This window comes from Monodelphis domestica, chromosome X (genome assembly GCF_027887165.1).
Source record: "Monodelphis domestica isolate mMonDom1 chromosome X, mMonDom1.pri, whole genome shotgun sequence".
In the NCBI taxonomy this organism is placed as follows: Eukaryota; Metazoa; Chordata; class Mammalia; order Didelphimorphia; family Didelphidae; genus Monodelphis; species Monodelphis domestica.
In genome coordinates this window covers 100,703-118,937 of record NC_077235.1, presented here as the reverse complement: position 1 = coordinate 118,937, position 18,235 = coordinate 100,703, and the positions used below count along the sequence as shown (strand labels likewise).

Here is an 18,235-nt window from a genome sequence, read left to right as displayed (position 1 = left end):
TTGTTCAGTAAGGCAGATTGTGGCTCCAATCCTGCCTCGGACATTTCTTAGCTATATGACCCTTGGCAAATATCTTGTCTTCTCTGGGGGCCTGCCTCCCCCTCTGTAAAGTGGTGGTGGGGTGTTGGACTAGGTGGCCTCTACGGGTGGTACGCCACAGCTACTTCCCAATGGTACTGGCTCTACAGTGGGTGGTGAGAAAAGAACCCTTTCCAAGGTGGAAGGCAGCATACTGAGCCCTGCTGAGCTCTCCACAACACTACTACTAGCGGGACAGGTATCTTGTCTACTAAGGGCATCTTCACCCTCGCTCTGGAAATATTCATGTCATCAATAGGCACTCCGAATGTGGCTGCTCGACAAAGGTCTACCTGGGTCCTAGGATGAGCACTGGATAAAAATGAGGAAAAAAAGCCACTCGCAAAACCAAACCAAGAGCCAGGAACCACAGGCTGCCTGTCCAGGAATCTAGAGCCACAAGACCTGAGGGCTGTGTATGTGCTCAGGTTGCCCTGGTCATCGTGGGCTCAGGTAGTGCTCTCCCAGAGAGCTCATTTGCTCAGTAAGCAAGTCCAGGGTTCACTCCTATGACTTTGGCGTCAATGGCTGGCTAGCCCAGCCGCCTGCCAACTCCTCAGAGCCTGAGCCACTACAGATGGCCAGGAAAGCAGTGGAAGAGTTTATTGATAGGTTCCACGCCCAGCTCTAAGGCTGTCTGTTCAAGGCTATTTTGCTTAGACGATGAGCCTTCCAGAGTGTCCAAGATGGAAGGATCCTCAGAGCTTGTCCATCTAACCCAGTGGTTATGCAAGTAGAAACACTGAGCCACATACCGACTCCAAAAACCCCAACTATGTTGTGCTGTATTTTCTACTTCTTCCATTCAATATACACCCAAGGTCATCTGAATCTGGTTCAGGCAAAAGAAGTGTGACACTTCTGAAGGGGGTTTGGGGTTGTTGTGGGTGAGGAGGACTCCCTCAGAGAGGGGAAGGCCCTGGGCTAGGGCCAGTCTGTTTGGCTTCACCATAGAGCTGAGCTATCACCTCAGACCTGCCTGGGGAAAGCACCAAATGAGCGGATAATATGCCAAAGAATTCAGGAACTGCTCAAGTGCTCAACTGAGCCAATCCTGCAATCAGATGGGAAGCTAGCAAGAGTCTCTCTGAAGACTGGAAAAGGAAATCACAACAGAGGTGGGCCTAAACCACAATGTCCATAAAGAAGCTGTGACTCTCAACCACAGGAAGTCATCCTGTTCAGAGAACCAGGGACTAAGATACTGAATGAAGAACAACCAGCATGTCTAAACCAACACTTACTTCCTGTCATGGGGGGGTGGGGAAACAGGATGGGATGGGACTGGACCAGGCCCTGATTTCCCCATAAAAACCCAACTTATTCCTTTAACTTCTATAGCCAGCCCAGTTTAAGCCCTCCAGCCATAAGCTTTAACATCCCCTCAGGTGGCAAAGCACAAGAACAGAGTCTCTGAATGGTCCAGATTGCCAATGAGAACCATTAGGACCTCAAGTTGACCACCCTCTGTCAGGCAGGTCAGAACCAGATGGAGCCAAGGTTCAGAATGAAAGGGCCACTGCAATTAAGACCTGAACTTCGAAAGCAGTGAAAGACAAAAACATGAGCCCCAAAGTGGCTCTCTGCCCGAAGAAGAGGCCTGACCTGGCTGGGTCTCTCTTCAGTATTACTGGGTGTTTTCTAGAGCTTGCCCCACATTATCCAAAAGCAGTGACCTTGGCCCCAACTTTGTAGTCTCTCAAGGGAAGTCCTCAAGGAACTGAGAAGGACTCAGCACATTTGGTCAGGGAAATGAAGCCAAGGAAGAGATCTGGCCAATTTGGCATTAATTCAGGAAGACCCTGAAAGGAAAGTGTGGGGCCTGCCCCTTCCTCAAAGCTAGGACCAGGAGCCCCTAGGCCCCCACCTCCAGCTCCCAAAGATGTGAATGTCACTGTGGCCCGCAAGCCTGGCTCATCGTGAGCACAGGCGGCTGGGGACCAGAAGGCCAGCCTTGACATTTCACACAGGAGGAAACAAAGGTGAGACCCCCATCCACGAGGCACGTCTATTCTCAACATGTAGAGAGCACTCCCACCCCAGCCCCCTGAATCCTCCCCCCTCCCCCCCGATTTACCTTGAGAACGTTTTGGCCTTTTAAAGCCTGCTGCTGGGCCTGGGTCTGCAGGCAAGGAATGCCCTGGGCAGGAAATGAGGCCTGTGCTGGACTATTCAGGGATGGCTGAGGCACACAAGCCCCAGAGGGCTGCTTGGGAAGAAGGGTTGCCCCTGAAGTCTGATAAAGGGCCTGCTGCTGCTGTTGCTGCAGCAACAGCAATTCTGAAGGCCCAGAGATGGCTGCTTGGCTTAACGGTGGCTGCCACTGTGGCTGGCTGTATGTAGGCTGGTGCTGCTGGCAAGGCAGAGTCTGGCTGCATTCAGTGGTCTGCAGCACAGGGGACTGCTGAGAATGCTGGGCCAAGCTGGGGACTAGAGCTGGTGCTTGCTGGGCCTGGCTGGGGGTCTGGCTGGGGGTCTGCTGGAAGGCACCAGGCTGGCCATATGGAAGTTGCTGCTGACTCTGAGAAACTTCTGGAGTTGGCAGCTCATGGGGCGGTGGTGCCGGTAGATGAAAAGAGTGAACTGCCTGCTGATGTGGAGGGAACGTGAACTTCAAGAAAAGACTCTGGACACACTGCTGCTGGGGATGCTGAGCTTGAAAGCCTGAGGACTGTGGTAGGGCCTGGGGACAAGGCTGCTGTGGGAAGGGACATGGCTGGCATTCCCCAGCCCTCGGAGCACCAATGGCTAGTGAAGAAGCTGAGCCTTTGAGCTGCTCATTCCCCCTGCTGACTTTCACATTTGGAACAGCCACCATCACCTCTGCCGAGTACGGCTGGGCCTTCTGCTCCACACCTGCCAAAGGGATGTCTGGTGGCTGGCCTAGATGCGCCTGGGGCTCTGAGGCTGGGACGATGTATGATGGTGGCGGCGGTGGTGGTGTAGCCACGTACTGTGGCCGATCTGAGTGTGCATGGTGGCCCAAGAGCTTTGCCTGGTCTGTGGCCTGGAGGGAGTGAGCTGCTTGCCCTGCATATGGAAAATGCTCAGGAGGGAGGACAGGGTAAGGAGGCTGATCCCTAGGCTGCCCAGTGTAAGTCCCTTGCATGACATATGCTGGCTTCTCCAGGTAAGGAGGCTGGGCACAACAGGCTGCAGGCTGTCCAGGGAGCGGGGCTGGATAAAGAGACCGCACTGTAGGAGTTGGGGCGGTGTAAGCAGGTGGTGTGCCATACTGTGGTTGGGGTGGCACAGGGTAAGAGGATTGCTCAGGAGCAGGAACCTGCACGGGATATGTGGGGTAAGGCAGCAGCTCAGACGGCTTCACTGCAAAGACAGGCTGCTGTTCACCGAGGGAAATCAAGCCTCCTCTCCCGTCACTCTCTGGTGGCTGCAGGACAACCTGAGCCTCAGCCTCCTGGAGCCCAGAATCATGGGTTGCCTCCACAGCCTTCATCAGCAAAGCCGCTGCTGGAGGCAGGCGAGGCACTGGATAGTAGCTAGGCTGTGGCCCTGCACAAAGAGGGCCCGAATCCTGCTGGACCACGGCATATGCTTGGGACACTAAAGGCATCTGTGGGGCAGTGAGCTGGGCTCCTTGATGGCCAGCCAGAGAGGCGGGAAGCTGATGGGTGGCCCCGAGAGTACCCTGAGTGCCAGTCACAAACTGAGCAGTGAGTGGATTTGGCAAGAAGCCTGAGGGCTGCTCAGCATCCAGTATCGGGCCTGCCATCTGACTCCCATTCCGGGGGCTGGGATCGAGCATAATGCCTGTGGGGTGCTGGGCAGAGGGTAAGGTCGGTGGATTTGAGGGCTGTCCATCTGCTCCAAAGGTCTGCTGGGGCTCCTGGCACAAGGAAAAGTCAGGTAAGGAACACATACGGATTAAGCTCAGCCCAATAGGTCTGGCCAATGTGACCACTGAGGTCTTTAAAAAAGCAAATTGTCAATGAGCAGCCCAATTTTCCTCCACATTCTAGCTCCCCTACTCTAGAACCCCCAACAACTGGAATTCCCTGCTTTGGTCTTGCTGACTTCAAGCCCTAAATACCCCTAACAAGATTGAGGGGAAGATCGCCAAAAAGTGGGGCACAGTTCTTGGAATCTGGCCAGCCTTTCCCAAAGGCTCCTCCCCCATCCTACAAGTGCCCCTGCCCCCCTCCCCTTGCAAGGCAGGGTGATAGCTTTCCTAGACCAAAAATCCAAGAGGGGCCCCACCAGGTCTGGTCATTTCTTGTAAACAGTGAGATGAACCTGCCCAAAGGGTGGATCTGGGATTTTCAAACACCAGATGGTGAAAAGCCACCAGCAAACTCACCAGGATCTCAGTATGCCATGAAATTCCCTTGGCAAGTCCCTCCAGGAGCCACCTGGCCACATGGAACAGTCACTGTGTCCAGGGTACTCCTTGATTTGGCCCTCTCTCTCCTCTAAGAAGATGAGCCCAACACTCAAAAGTACATGGGGGGCAAACTGAGGAAGCCACTCTTGACTCGGCAACATCCAAAGCAAATCAGAGGCTTTCTCCAACCCATCTTTGGGCCTCGAAGCCAAAGACTTCCCTTCAACTGTACAAAATCAACTCTCCCACCCCCAAAGCTTCACAGTGCAGACACTGGGAAGCATCTGGGATCCTCAGCTGAACTCAATACAGAGAGTGAGGACTGCATCAGTGGAAGATGTGGTTCCTAATGACAATAATAAGAAGCACATACTAAGATGGGAAGAGGAGAGAGGGGCGCAGATCAAACATAACGCCACATGGAAAATGAGACAGCTACGTGCTCCATCTTGCCCAGGACCACAGCCTCCTGAGGTAGCCCATATACAACATGGATCACAAACATCTGTGCACTCAGTAATGGCTTCTGGGGAGGGGGGGGGCCCACACAGGGAGAACATGGGGTCAAACAGAGCAAAAGGGGTTGCAAATGCCTGCCTGGAGTGAGAGCTGCTCCTAGGAAGGGCTACCCTAAGTCTTGTGCATTAGTCGCTGACCAAAAGGGTCGAAAAGTCAACCCAAAAGAATAAGCCTTCTTCCCAAGCGTTCACAACAGCCCCTCCCATGGCCCCCACCCCCAGGGTTCTTCTGCTTCTCCATGCTGAGGTAGGGTGGAAGAGCTATTCAGCCCCAGAAATCTTACCATTCTCTGGGAGAACTGCTGGACAGCAACTACTGGTGTAAGAGTGGCTTGACACGTCAACATCGGGGGCTGAGCGAGGCTTGCTTGTTGTTGGACCTGAATCCAAAAGAAAGGTTTCCAAAAAAAGAGTTGAGAACCACTTTCCCATTCAGAGTCAATGCTGAGATTAGAGAATGGGTTCAAGAATGTGAATGATTTCATTGGCTCTCACCCCTGGCATTTGCTGGTAATGTCCCACCAGCTGCTGGGGAGGGTATAGGTGCCCTGGAAGTCGGGCTTTGGCCTGAGGGACGTGAGGAACCTTGGCAGGAACCACCATTGGATCTGGGCGGTAGGCCACCGTGCGTCGACTCGAAGGATCGGAACACTTGACTATCCCAACTCCTGCCTCAGGCAAACCATCAACTGCAGCAAAGAAACATGCCAGGATGAAGATGGCAGTTGGCAGTCACTCAGACACACAGACTAAGAAAGTGAGCCATGAGCTATGTCCCCTACAGAATTTATCCAAAACAACAAATACCCTCGATGCTGGTGGCAGGCCCCAAAGGGTAGTGACACAGTCTGCAGGGCCATTTCCTGTCCCTGCCCTGGTAGGGACCTAGCTGTGACACTTAGGACTCCTGTGACCCTGGACAAGTCATTTCCACTCTGAGGCTCACTTTCCCCATTGATAAAATGAGGAGACTAAGCTTCCCAGATGCCTCCTCCTTCACAGAGTTGTTGAAGCATCCCCAAAAGAGGGAACCAGGGAAAGAGTTGGGGTTTAGCCAGCTCTTTAAAGGCAGCACTACTCCCCTGTGTGACATATGTATGGAGTTAGAGATGGAAGGGATCTCAGGCTGTCTACTTAACTCCCTCAATTAACAGAAGAGGAACTGAGGCAGAAGAGAAACTTGGGTCCAAATCCTATCTGTGGGAAAAGAAAAAACCAACAACAAATGGCTGTGGCATTCGTGGAGAGGAAGAGAAAATACCAGTGTCTTAGAGCAGATGGGACAAGAGAAATTTCCTACTGAAGGCATAAAGACAGATGAGCTTCCACAAGGAGCCTAGAAAAGCCCTTCAGGGTGCCTGGGGTTAGACAGGCCCAGTCTGGCACTTCCTTCTTCCTGAAAGTCCCACTGGACCCCAACTCTGCAGCCTCCTCTATCCCCAATGGTTTGCCAGACAGCCAAGACTGGCATCCTTGAAGTGAGCATGTCTACAAATATTGAGTGAAATGGCCTCTCCCTGGGCTTGCCTGGGGATCTCTGAGATGACAAGATTGATGATGAGTAAGGCAGGAAATCAATCAGATGAGTAACCCCACTCCAGTCTAATTCCTGGCAAGTCCCCTTCGGCTCTGCAGCCACTCCACCCAACAGCCGTGGATGATGGGCCATGAAAAAAGTCACCCTGCAGTCCAAGTAAGCCCCCATGTAGCCAGAGGAGGCACAAGAAGAAGAAAGCAAAGCAGCCCCTATTGTTCACCCACTTGAATACCACCGAGATGGCTCTGGTTTCCCCTTAATACTGGAGAGAGACAGTGAAATCAGAGCCCAGCTTCTGCCACCTCCAACTTGTTCAAGTTGAGCCATACACCCTCCTTTCTCGATGCCTCTGTTTCCTTCTTGCTAAAATTAGGGGGCTTAACTCTTAACTGTAACCCACTGTGCCCTTTCCTGAGTGTGGAGGGCTTGAGCCTTTAACTTTATTGCCGCTACAACTGCTGAGGCACTGGCTATCTTGTCCTCCCTGTGGTTGCTCTAGGCCAGTGATGGTGAACCAAATCTGTGTTGGGTACACCCTGCCACCCCATCACCCCACACAGGGGAGGGAGAAAGGGCTCCCATTGGGCTGCTGAGCAGAGGGATAGGTGATGTGAAAAAATGTCCTCAGGTGCAGTGGGGAGGGGAAAAGGAGAGCAGCTCCACCCAAGCCCCTCTGCCTTTCTAGTAATGAACTGGGAGGGGGGGGGAATGGGGGAAATGTGCCCACAGATAGTGCTCTGCAGGTCATCTTTGGCACACATGCCATAGGTTTACCATCACTGCTCCAGGCTAAGGAGAGGGAAGAAAACAGAGAACTTGTTTTTGTCATTTTCTCCATCTCTACTCTGACAGGAGTTCATTTTCTCCATTGCTTATGGCATTACGAGAAAGGGTGTTACTCGGCCAAAGTCATACAGCTTGCGAGTATAAACGGCAAGATATGAACCTGACTTCTCTGAGGCAGGACCTGGCTTTGGCCTCTTTTTGTATCACTGGCACTTAGCACAGTGTGCCTGTAGTAAAGCAGGCACTGAATTGATGCTTTATTGACTGCCTGAGTCCAATGCCTATGGAGGAGCTGATCACATCCATGAGAAAATAGAGCAATTCTTGAGAAAAGTTCCAGGGACTCCAACCCAACCCCCCAGGAAACTCAATGGCCTAATTCATGGTGATACCAGTGCTTGGTGTTCACTGGGCTTGATAGGTACCGAGAAGCGAGGTGGGACAGTGTTGTTTTTGGAAGAGCTGCTGGCGAGCGTGCTGATCAGCCTCTGTCTCTTCGCACTCGGTCCCAGGCAGCTGAGGAGCAGTCTGCTGCAGAGATCTGCCCTGAGAGTCTTGGCGGCGTTCAGCCCCCAAGAAGCTGGCCTGCTTCCTCTCCCTGGTCTTCTTGATTAGTGCTACCCGGTCTCGAATGGACTTAGCAACTGCCTTCGAATCGCTCTCATGGAAGAAGCCAGACTTTACCTAAAACAACAAAACAAAAGACAATCTAATCTCTGAAGAGTCATTCAACTAGAGTCTGGGAGAAGTCACCAAGGCCAGGACACAGACGAGAATCATCTTCACATGGAAATGACCCAAAGAAACCAAAGCCAGCTCTATTTGAGGGTGGCTTGCTTCTGGGCAGTCTGGGAGCTCGAGATGGGGGCACCCAATGTTAGAACCCTAGATCTACTACCTCTTCTGAGTGCTTCTCCCTTGATAGCTGAATGCCTCATCAGCAAAATCAGGAGATTAGATTAGAGCCCCTTTCAAATCCCTTCCAAATCAGAGCTCAGAGCTTTTACCAAAATGGATTTAAGGAGGAAAAAGGAGGTCAGAGTTTGGTTGAACTTCCTCAGGGTGCAGATATTAATAGAAAAATACATCCTACCTCACATCCTCCTGCCCTTACACCCCAAAGTGGACGTGCCTCTGTCACCATTGGCCCATACCAAGCCAACCATCTGTCATGGGACCTAGACTACCAGGGCAGCCCACAAGAGAACCATGATGAGGCTGAGGGCAAGGCTGGGGAGAAATAATCTCAAAGACATTCCAACACCAGGCAGGACAGGAAAAAGTATAGAAAGGAAACGGGGGGGGGGGGGCAAGTGAATCCATTGGATCCCTTAAACAAGAACTCAAGGAGAGCTTTGGCCATTCTGGACTCAATTTGGATCTTAAAAAATTATTATTTCGAACTGGGGAAAAAAGAAAATATATGAGAGAGAGACAGAGAGAGAGAGAGAGAGAGACAGAGAGAGAGAGAGACAGAGACACAGAGACTGGTAATAAAAACCCAGATTCAGAGCTGCAGCAGAGGAGTCAATGAGCTGACCTTATTGGCCCCACTGACCAGGGTTCAAGCCCAAGTTCTGGGGGAGGACAGTGATTTACCATCTCATAGGCCACTTCTTCAGGGATATCCGTTTCTAAATTGAAACTGAATTCCAGAGCTTCATTGTCCTTGTGTTTGCCCTTCAGTTTCTTAGGGTCTTCAACCCAGAGTCTTAACGCCAACGAAGAATTGAAACCATCATCTTCCTCCGCTGACTCCACCCTCAGCCCCGTATCTTCAGCAAAAAATGCATGGTTTAAGAGGTCCTTGATGGATAGCCTAACAAACAACACCACAAAAGAAGCTGGGTTAGCTACGCAGGATGCAAACAGTGGCCAGAAGGAGAGCCAGCCCCCTCTTGCTCCATCCATCAAAAGAAGGTTGGCTAATTGTCTGTTTCAGTGTGTTTCCCTTGCTCAGTCTAGAAACCAAGGGGAATGTCAAGCTGCCTCCTGGGCTGGCCTCAACTCACTCAACTCTTGGACCTAAGTCAACAGAGGTTCGGGTTACTCCCTTGGTAATGAGGACTTCCCTTTGGCTTTTGGATTCCTACACATAGCAGGGACTTAAGAAATGCCAAACGACTATAAAGGAAAGGCTACTTTGAAAGACTTCCCCACTCGATCAACTCAACAACCAACTATGACTCACTAAAGGGACAGAATACATTCATTCAACAGATTACTTTCAAAGCTAATAGCCAGGTAGCCCAATGGATAGAGGTGCTGAGCCAGGAGCCAGGAAGATCTGAGCTCAAATCTGGCCCCAGACAGTTACTGGTGGTGTGACCTCGGGTAAATCACTTAACCTGTGTGCCTCAGTTTTGTCAGCTGTAACATGGGGATACTCATCACAGAACCATGCCCAACCCAGGGTCAACGTGGGGATGGAACAAGACTGTTTTTTTAAAGCTCTTAGCACAATGCCTGGCACACAAGAGAAACGTAAGCTAGGCTGATGATGGGAAATCAAGCTGCCAGTTTCCTGAAAGAGGTGGGAGATTCGAATTGACAAATGAGCCATCCATATGGGAATTTGGCAAGTATGAAGATTCAGTTTGCTCCATTACACACTGACTTGTAAAAAATCCTTTTTTTTTTTTTGTAATGAGAGATAGGGAAGCTAGCGATAGGGTTGACAAAAAAAAATCAATGTGACATCTCTGAAAATGCACCAAAGAGAACTGAAGGCAGCTCCCAGAGAAACACAGATGAAAAGAAGGAAAAGAAATAATAATAATAATATTAACTAGTGATCATTTATGTATAGCACCTACTATGTGCCAAGAACTCTGCTAAGCACTTTACAAACATGCTATCATTGTTTGATCCTCACAACAACCTGGGAGACTGGGACTATTCTGATTCTCACTTTATGGATGAGGAAACTGAGGCGGAGACTAGCCTAAGGTCATGCAAAGTGTCTGACACTGGATTTGAACTAGACCTTACTCCACTGTGTTGGGTCCTAACTCTAACATTATTTTCATGTGTGGTGCCACCTAGCTGAAAGCTATGAAAGTGACATCTTGAATGTATTACAAATTGAAAATAAGAAGCAAGTTTCTTTCACAGAACAGATTTACATCTAACCCCCCCCCCCCAGGTTCTAGGGTGTACACAGAAAGGTCTTTTTTTCATTTTTGACTCACATCTCTATAAATACATATCTATCAGTAGAAAAACCATGGGTTAGAACTAAGGCAGGGCTCACCCCTCGGATTCCTGATAGGACTGACAACAGCCAAAGGCAACTGTCTGGGGAGCTTCCACGACTTACCAAGGGAGGGTAAGGGAATCCAATTTTGATTCTCACCCCTACAGTTATAAGCCCCACTCAAGAGCTTTCAGCTCCGTTAATATGTGACCAGTGCTCATAGGGATCCACCAAGAGCCCTCTGGTGTTCATGGTGCTCCTAGACATCGGATTTTAGGCCAACAGCCAGCCTCAGGCCATCCCAACTGCTATACTCTTTCCTGAAGTGGCCTTTTCTTTTTAGATCGTTCCTTTGGGGTCTGGGCCGATCGATGGCTTCCAATATCTTCCTTCCTTTGTTTTTGTTTTTGTTTTTTTAAGAAACAGACCCAGCCTTGTTCTCTCTTCCTTCTTGGATGTGATACCATGGGGACTGCAGTCCACACAGCCTATTCAAGTCCCCTATGTCACCAACCAGGACACCAAGATGTCCAAGATCATATACATGCAGCTAAAGGAGACTTTAGAGGCCATCTCATACAACTTCCCCATTTTGCAAAGGGAGAGACTGAGGCCCCAGAAGAAGGCCATGCCAAGGTCACATAGCTAATAAATGGGGGAGCTGGCCTTCTAAAACTGTGTCCCTTGAAGCGGGGAACCAAAGCAACACTGTCAGGGAACTCAGACAAACCCTCTCAGCTTCGTGGCTGCCCAGTCATTCACTTATACTCTCACCAGTCTTGTACCGACAGCTGCTCTGAAGAATGGATAAGAAGGATCAAAGTGATCCCCCAAGCCATGCCAGAGGAGGACGATACAGGCACGACCGATTCAGCAACAAGAAGGGAGAATGCAGAGAAGCAAGGGAGTAGGGGCAACAGCCTAAAACTCGGAAAAGCCGCCCTCGTCTGAAAGGGGTCAGACTCCAGGGAGAGAGAGACAAGCGCAAAGAGAAGGGAAGCATCCCAGGAGAAGGTGGGGTCAGAGGATGCAAATGACACAGAGTGGGGCCCACAGACAAACAACTGATAACAGTCACAAGGAGGGAAAGTTCTGGTCAAGGCCATGAGTGACGGTGACTCCCAAAGTTTCTTGCTTCTGCTCTTGCCAGGGAGTGGGAGGAGGATGGGCAAGGGCTGATGTGGTAGGCAGACACTTGCAGACCAATGTCTGGTGTGGATTTCTTTTGCCTGACTCTATTTAGTTGTTCCAAAGAAGGACATTTGGGTGGCAGGGAGGAGGTAAAGAAGGAAACAGTGAGCGTGACAACACTATAACAAAAGAAGTGTCTATGAATGATTAAAGACATGACACAGAAGAGCACAAGGAAGGTCAGCAGGGGACAGAGAGAATCAACAGAGTGGTGCTGGGGCAATGATGGTGAATCCAAAATGGACTCCAAAAAGCCAGGAGACTCCATGCTGGGGGCACAGGGAAAGGTACATGTTTCTTGGCCCCTGCCTAGGTCAGAACCAAAAGTTTCTTTTTTTGCAAAGCTGTGCCCAGTGGCTACAATACATATCTATGGATTTGCCAGAGGTGTGGGTTGTGCTGGCCTGGCCTCTTTTTTTCCCCTTCAAAAAGTATTCTTTGTTCCATGGGACAGTTCTCCGGAGGTGGAGAAAGGGAAGGGATACTGGAAGAAAGGTGGCTGATTGAAGGGGAAATCAATACAAATTGCTTTTTAAAAAAAGCCACTAGTCCATCACACTTGGCACCTTCACCATCACAAGGACCTTGAAGCTTTACTTGTGATAAGCAAAAACTAAGGACAAATCATGTGTCCACCAACTGGGCACAAATTGACCCGGCAATAAAATAAGACTGGGATGGAACTTGGATGGTTACTGGGCCAGTTGCAGGAAGACCGTAAGATCAAGGATGCTCTTAGGTCAGCTCCAAAGAGAACAGCGACAATCCACATGTCCAGCGTCCAGGGGAAGACCCATCATTTCTGTCAATCGGTCAAGGCCAAAAGGAGAGCTTAAATAACATACAAGACCAGAGCCATCACACTCTCCTCTTAAGGGCACTTTCCAGGAGATGGCCTCATAGGGTGGTTTGTTTGAGCCCTTGATGGAATTTCTGTTCACAAAGAGAAGACTCCAGTTTTGTTTTGTTATTTAACAGCAAGGGGAGAGTTGAGGGAAAAAACCAAGTGATTCTCTGGCTTTTCTCTAGTCCAAGAAGTTTGCACAGCAAGTATTCCAAGGAAGCTGGCCTTATGAGGAGGGCCTGCTCTCTGCCCGAAAGAGCCATAGAAAGCAAGTCAAGGCTAAGAAGGTACAACGCTCCTTGTTGCAGGAACATCTTTTCCACTTTCTCATCAACCACTTTTCAGACATCTCCAACTGGATGTCCAGTAGACAACTTCAACTCAATATGTCCAAAATGGAACTTACCACCTTTCCTCCTCATCTGCCCCTTCTACCTTTTCTATTACAGTTGATGGCAGCATCATCCTCCCAATCACCCAAGGTCAAAACAGGGCTCACCCTGGACTCCGTTGTTCTCCTTCACCGAGTATGGCTCCTTCTCTCCTCTGTTGCTGCTGCTGCCCTCACCCTGGTACAGACCCTCTGTACCAGGACTAGTGAAGTAGCTGTTAAGGGGTGGGGGTGGGGGGGCTGCCTCCCCACTCCAATCCATCATCCATTCAGACACTAAAGTGATTTTCCTAAAACACAAGTCTGATCACATCACCAGTGGCTTCCTATTGTCTCCAGGATCAAATACAAAATGCTGTTTGGCATTCAGTGCCTTCCTCCATCTTATTCCCTTGGTCCAGTGACCCTGGCCTCCTAGCTGTTCCTTGAACCAGACACCCTCCAACTCTTGGCTCTCCTGGGCATTTACTCTGACTGCTTCCTGCTCCTAAGCCTCAAACACTCTCTCTCCTCCACTCTGCCTGTTGAGCTCCCCAGTGGCTTCCTTTAAGGCCCAACTCAGATCCCACTTTCTCCAGGAAGCCTTCCGCAGCCCCTCTTCTGTCCAGGGCCTTCCCTCTGCTCAGCATCTCCTATTTGTCCTGGACTCATACAGATTTGTGTGCTTGTCGTCTCCCCTTTAAACTGTAAGTTCCTTGAGGGTGGAGACTATTCAGGGCCTCTCTTTGTATCTCTAGCACTTAGCCCAGCACCTGGGCACAGGGCAGACTGGGCGGGTGGGCAGGCTCTTTAGGAAGAGCAGGCAGGTCACACAGACAACTCACCTTTCCCGCTTGTTCTGGCGGATACACCCTTCAATGATCTCCTTCACTTCTGGATCAGTCACCTTGTTGAAACTAGCTGGTTTGATCCCCTAAAAGAAAAACAGCAGCCATTCATCCATAGTTCCCCAGAAGGAGCCCATAAAGAGAGAAAGCCTCCATGTGGCTCCACACGGCTCACACTACTCTGTCAGAGCACTGTGTCACCTTTGCTGGAAGGCTGGGCTTTCTGAGACAGCTTTTTCACAGAACTTCACAAACTCCAGCACATGCAGATTAGCTTTCCGGACAACAGCAAAGGGAAACTTCCACATGGTGCTGGGGGCTGGATGATAGGGGCTTCAAAGAGCAGACAAGGGGCCAAAAGGCAGGATTCCCCAGCCTGCTTTCCCCCATATCTGCCAACCCAGGGCACTCCTCTGCCTCCAAGCTCCCTAGCAATGAAGGTCCTTTGACAGCCAGGTAAGAGATAGCTGCCGAGATGGACCCGATGAGATGTCATAACAAAAGAAGTGCGTAAAGGGGTAGCTGGCCATGGCAGGCTCACTCTAGGCAGGAAAGTTCGATTCGGGGAATGCCAAAGCACATTTCCTTCGCTGACAGCTCTACGAAGGGAGCCTGAGAAATGAGGTGAGCTCTCTACTACCTGGATGGGTTCCAGTGGGACCAAGCTGCTGAAATGTTGGCTGACTGTAGTGCACCCTTCCTCTTACCCCCACCTGCACAGAAAGCTTCCCAATCACTAAAGAGACAGAGACACTGGCCAGTTAGCCAATGTACTACTGGGGCTGTGGGTGACAGCAGCACAGCATCACACAGATCACCATCAGTCCCCATTTCCTTCACAGACCCCCTTAAGACAAAGGCAGACACCAAGAACGCCTGACCAGCCCCAGCTCTGACTTACACTGGTCACTTTACGGTAGATCTGAGCAGCATTCTGGCACTCAGAGTACGGATATTCGGAAGTAGCCATCTCCAGCATACACATGCCAAAGGCATAGACATCAACACACTCATCGTAGTGTTCTTCATACATTTCGGGAGCCATAAACTCCGGGGTTCCTGCGAGCAGAAAATCATCAACACCTTTCTGAAAAGAGCAACATCCCTTTGGAGCAAATCACTTGGGGCTAACTCAGAACCCTAACCCCAAATCTGAATTCATCCAGAGGGCACTGCTTGGGCTCACTCTCTGTTGTCTAAGTATCTCTGCTAGCAACCGAGCAAACCCTCTCCCTCACCTTCCCTTGGCCCTTCTTAAGAGTGCACGGTAAAGGACAGAAACATACCCAGGGAACTCTTAGAGATGAGGACTCAATCAATAAGGTCTCTTGAAAAGCCTACTCTCCATAGCCTAGACCCACACGACTTGATAGGAACTGCCACTGCCCCGATCCCCTGCCCAAAAAACCATGGATATTACCAATGACACTCTTGGCAAATGATGTGCGCATTAAGGTAGCTAGGCCCAAGTCTCCAATCTTCACTGAACCAGTTGGACCAGTGATGAAAATGTTGTCACACTTCAAGTCCCGATGGATGATGGGGGGTGTCCTCGTATGCAAGAACTGGAGACCCTTCAAAATCTGCCTGCACCAGCTCCTTAACACCTTTGGCTTCATGACTTTAAATCGTTTCAAGTACCTACACAGAGAAACCCAAGGACCATCATTAGGGACCAAAGCCACAAACTACAACAAGCCAGTCTGCCAGCTTTCCAGATCTCTAGCCCCTGGGTTTCCCATGGGCATTGGGCACAGCTGGAGGGCTAGGGATCCCCAGCAGACAGGCAAGGGTACATGTGGCATTTACGAAAGGCCAAGAGATTCATTTTAAGGCCAATGACCGTCTCCCTTCTTCCTTTCCTCAGCGTTGCTCAAATGCAAACAAAGAACCTGATCTCCCACTCACAGATCACAGCTGGCCAGGTTATTCAAGGCTAGGCAACAGAAACACCTGCTTCTAGGATCAGTGGGAGGGAGGGAAGGAAGGAGCTAGCTAGGTGGCCTTTGGCTCTAACCCATTTTGCTACTAAAGAATACAGAACTCAGATGCTAGTTGAATTCTGGTATTCTGAAATGGCACGGTTTTCATAAAAACAGGGGAACACTGATGGGGAAGGGAAAAAGGTATTTCTTAAGCCTCTAAGCACTTTACAAACAGGCTCTCATTCTATCCTCATAACAACCCCTAGGAGGGAGGTGCTATTGTGATCCCCATTTTGCTGGTGAGGAAACTGAGGCAGTCAGGTCAGGTGACCTGTCCAGGGTCACAAAGCAAGAAAATGCCCGAGGTGGATTTGAGCTTCACTGTGTTACCTATCAGCTGCCTCTTAAGCTGTTCTAGGGGAGGAGAACAACTTCCTACACATTTTAATTTATCAAAATGTCACTTTGCATAACCTTAATTCACACTGTATTTTCAAGACAATCTGGATGTGCTCACCAAGTCCACAGTCTTAATGAGGTGCAGTTATTATTTTAGGAGCAAAACTCTTCAAGTGGCAAAAGACACCCCCCCACACACATACCACCAAATCACAAGCCACATGCCACTCCCCTGGTCCCCTCATACCCACAGCCCCTAGCCCCAAGCCAAGGTAACACACTCACGTCTTCAAAGTGCCTGATGTCATGAGCTCAGTCACTAAAACAATGCACTTTTTCCCTTTCACGGTGGATTCCCAAGAATCATAGAAGCGGACGATGTTGGGGTGTTGAAGACCCTTCAGCATCTCAGCTTCTTCTTTGAACCTCTGCTGCTCAGCTTTGCTCAGCTTCCGGTCCTGAAGTGGAAAAGGGATTTCTGAATCAAAGCAACAGTAAAAACCATTTCCCACATGAGGAAGTTCTTAGATGTCAGGGATCTTGGTGGTGTTAGAAAGCTCCTCCCGAAGCTTCTCTGGTTTTAGCAACGGATGAAGCCATCATATGACCACCAGACACCCCCACCCCCCACTGTGCTGCTTCCTTGTAAGGCCCCCCCTATGTCATTGAGGGCCTTGCCATTTGCCTTGTAGTGGAACCCACCTCCAGGGGTTGTCTCCCCCAGGGACCAGCTCTGTATTCTGTTTCTAAACCCAGCATTTAGCACACTAGGTGCCACAGCAATACTGTCCCACTCTCATTCATTCATTCATTCATTCACCTACCAAAACAAAGGAGTGATTTTTCCATCCATGCTTCTTTCTCAGAATCGGACAAGACTTCCCAATAGTCCCTGCTTCTTCGTCACAAGATGAGAGCTGTCTACTTGGTTCTGGAACCATAATGTCCCTGAATTTCTTCATATTTAACTTGGACAGCAAAAAAGACTGGCCTTCTTACCCTGACCCACTTTCCAGACCACCAGCCAAAACTGGACACACACAGAAGAGACAAGATTCATAAGAAAGAAAGGATCGGTGGAGGGGAGGTATCAAAATCCACGGAGCTGAAAATGTAAGGGTGTCACCAATTCTGGAGTAGGGATGGGGAGACGGGGGAGTGGGAAGGCAGTTCTCAGGGCTGCCATTTACAATCAGTGTGTGCTCTGCTTGAGAATTAGGGTGGACCCCCAGTCCTAGGCTGCAGAGACAAATGCACTCCCACTCAAGCTTCTGTGAAAGAATGCTGATCAAATTTCCTCCTCCCCCTATCGGCAAGTAATTAGGGGGATGATTCACTTTTAACATTTGTTTTGGAAAATCCCACTAATTCTAAGAGGCAGAAGCCTGGACTGTCATGAGGGCCACATCTCTGCTTCCCATGTTGTTAAGTTACAAAGAAAAACGCCATCGCAAACCAGCACAGTCTCCCATCCCAGGTTTATACCTCATCCCCAGGCCCTCTCTATTTGAACCAGTAGGCCTCAGCAGACACCAAGAAGAGGGTGGGAAGGGCCAGGAAACCTCAGCAGAGGGCTTCTGATTCTGTGTTCACAGCTGCGTGGCTTCAGAGAGTTGGGATCACAACATGGGGAGTTGGGGTGAGGGCTTGAATAATCTGAAGAGAAGCAACTGACTAACAAGGAGAGCAAAGAACAAAGCTATCCTGAAACACCTCGATGATGAGTCCGCAGACATGGCCATCCCTCATAGCAGGTATGGCCAGATCCGCTAGGATGAACCAAGAGATATGGATTGGCTTGTGCCTAATATGCAAAGCAGCATGTAACACCTCAGAAGCCCAAAACCTTGGAACCTGGCTTCAGACCCCATCGATTCGAGTGGCCCAAGACTTGGAGCAGAGACCCCAAAGGGTCAATCAAGGTGAAGGGCAGGGAAAACTTGCTCCCCACCTCCCAAGAACTTCTCAGTCACTTGTGATCACTAATCTGAAAAGCTGATTGGAGCTGCTCTGACTTCAGAGTGGGGACATAGAATGAGGAATGAAATGCGGGGGGGGGGGGGGGGGGGGGGGGGGGGAGTAACTATCAACACATGGAGCAAAGTCTCAGAAGTGAGCCCCAAGCTCCTCTTTTCACCCTTCTGGAGAGCCCAACCCTCTGAGTCACACTTCTTCCCTAAACAGCTTCATCTCTATGCAGG

The 18,235-nt window shown here is 50.1% G+C and overlaps 1 protein-coding gene across 7 annotated transcripts in view; it reads right to left on the bottom strand.

The window, feature by feature from the left end:
- Positions 1–18,235, bottom strand: part of WNK3 (WNK lysine deficient protein kinase 3) — a 65,237-nt gene that overhangs the window by 30,078 nt on the left and 16,924 nt on the right. For 6 of the 7 annotated variants that reach the window (XM_056809040.1, XM_056809041.1, XM_056809038.1 and 3 more), the window contains 9 exons: positions 16,320–16,492; positions 15,131–15,351; positions 14,612–14,769; positions 13,708–13,796; positions 8,861–9,080; positions 7,687–7,945; positions 5,434–5,627; positions 5,223–5,318; positions 2,156–3,925 (listed from right to left, as the gene is read on the bottom strand). In XM_056809040.1, the coding sequence (XP_056665018.1) occupies positions 2,156–3,925; positions 5,223–5,318; positions 5,434–5,627; positions 7,687–7,945; positions 8,861–9,080; positions 13,708–13,796; positions 14,612–14,769; positions 15,131–15,351; positions 16,320–16,492 (3,180 nt within the window). Of the gene's footprint in view, positions 1–2,155; positions 3,926–5,222; positions 5,319–5,433; positions 5,628–7,686; positions 7,946–8,860; positions 9,081–13,707; positions 13,797–14,611; positions 14,770–15,130; positions 15,352–16,319; positions 16,493–16,858; positions 17,065–18,235 lie in introns of all 7 variants that reach the window. The other variant, XM_056809044.1, reaches the window with a different exon arrangement.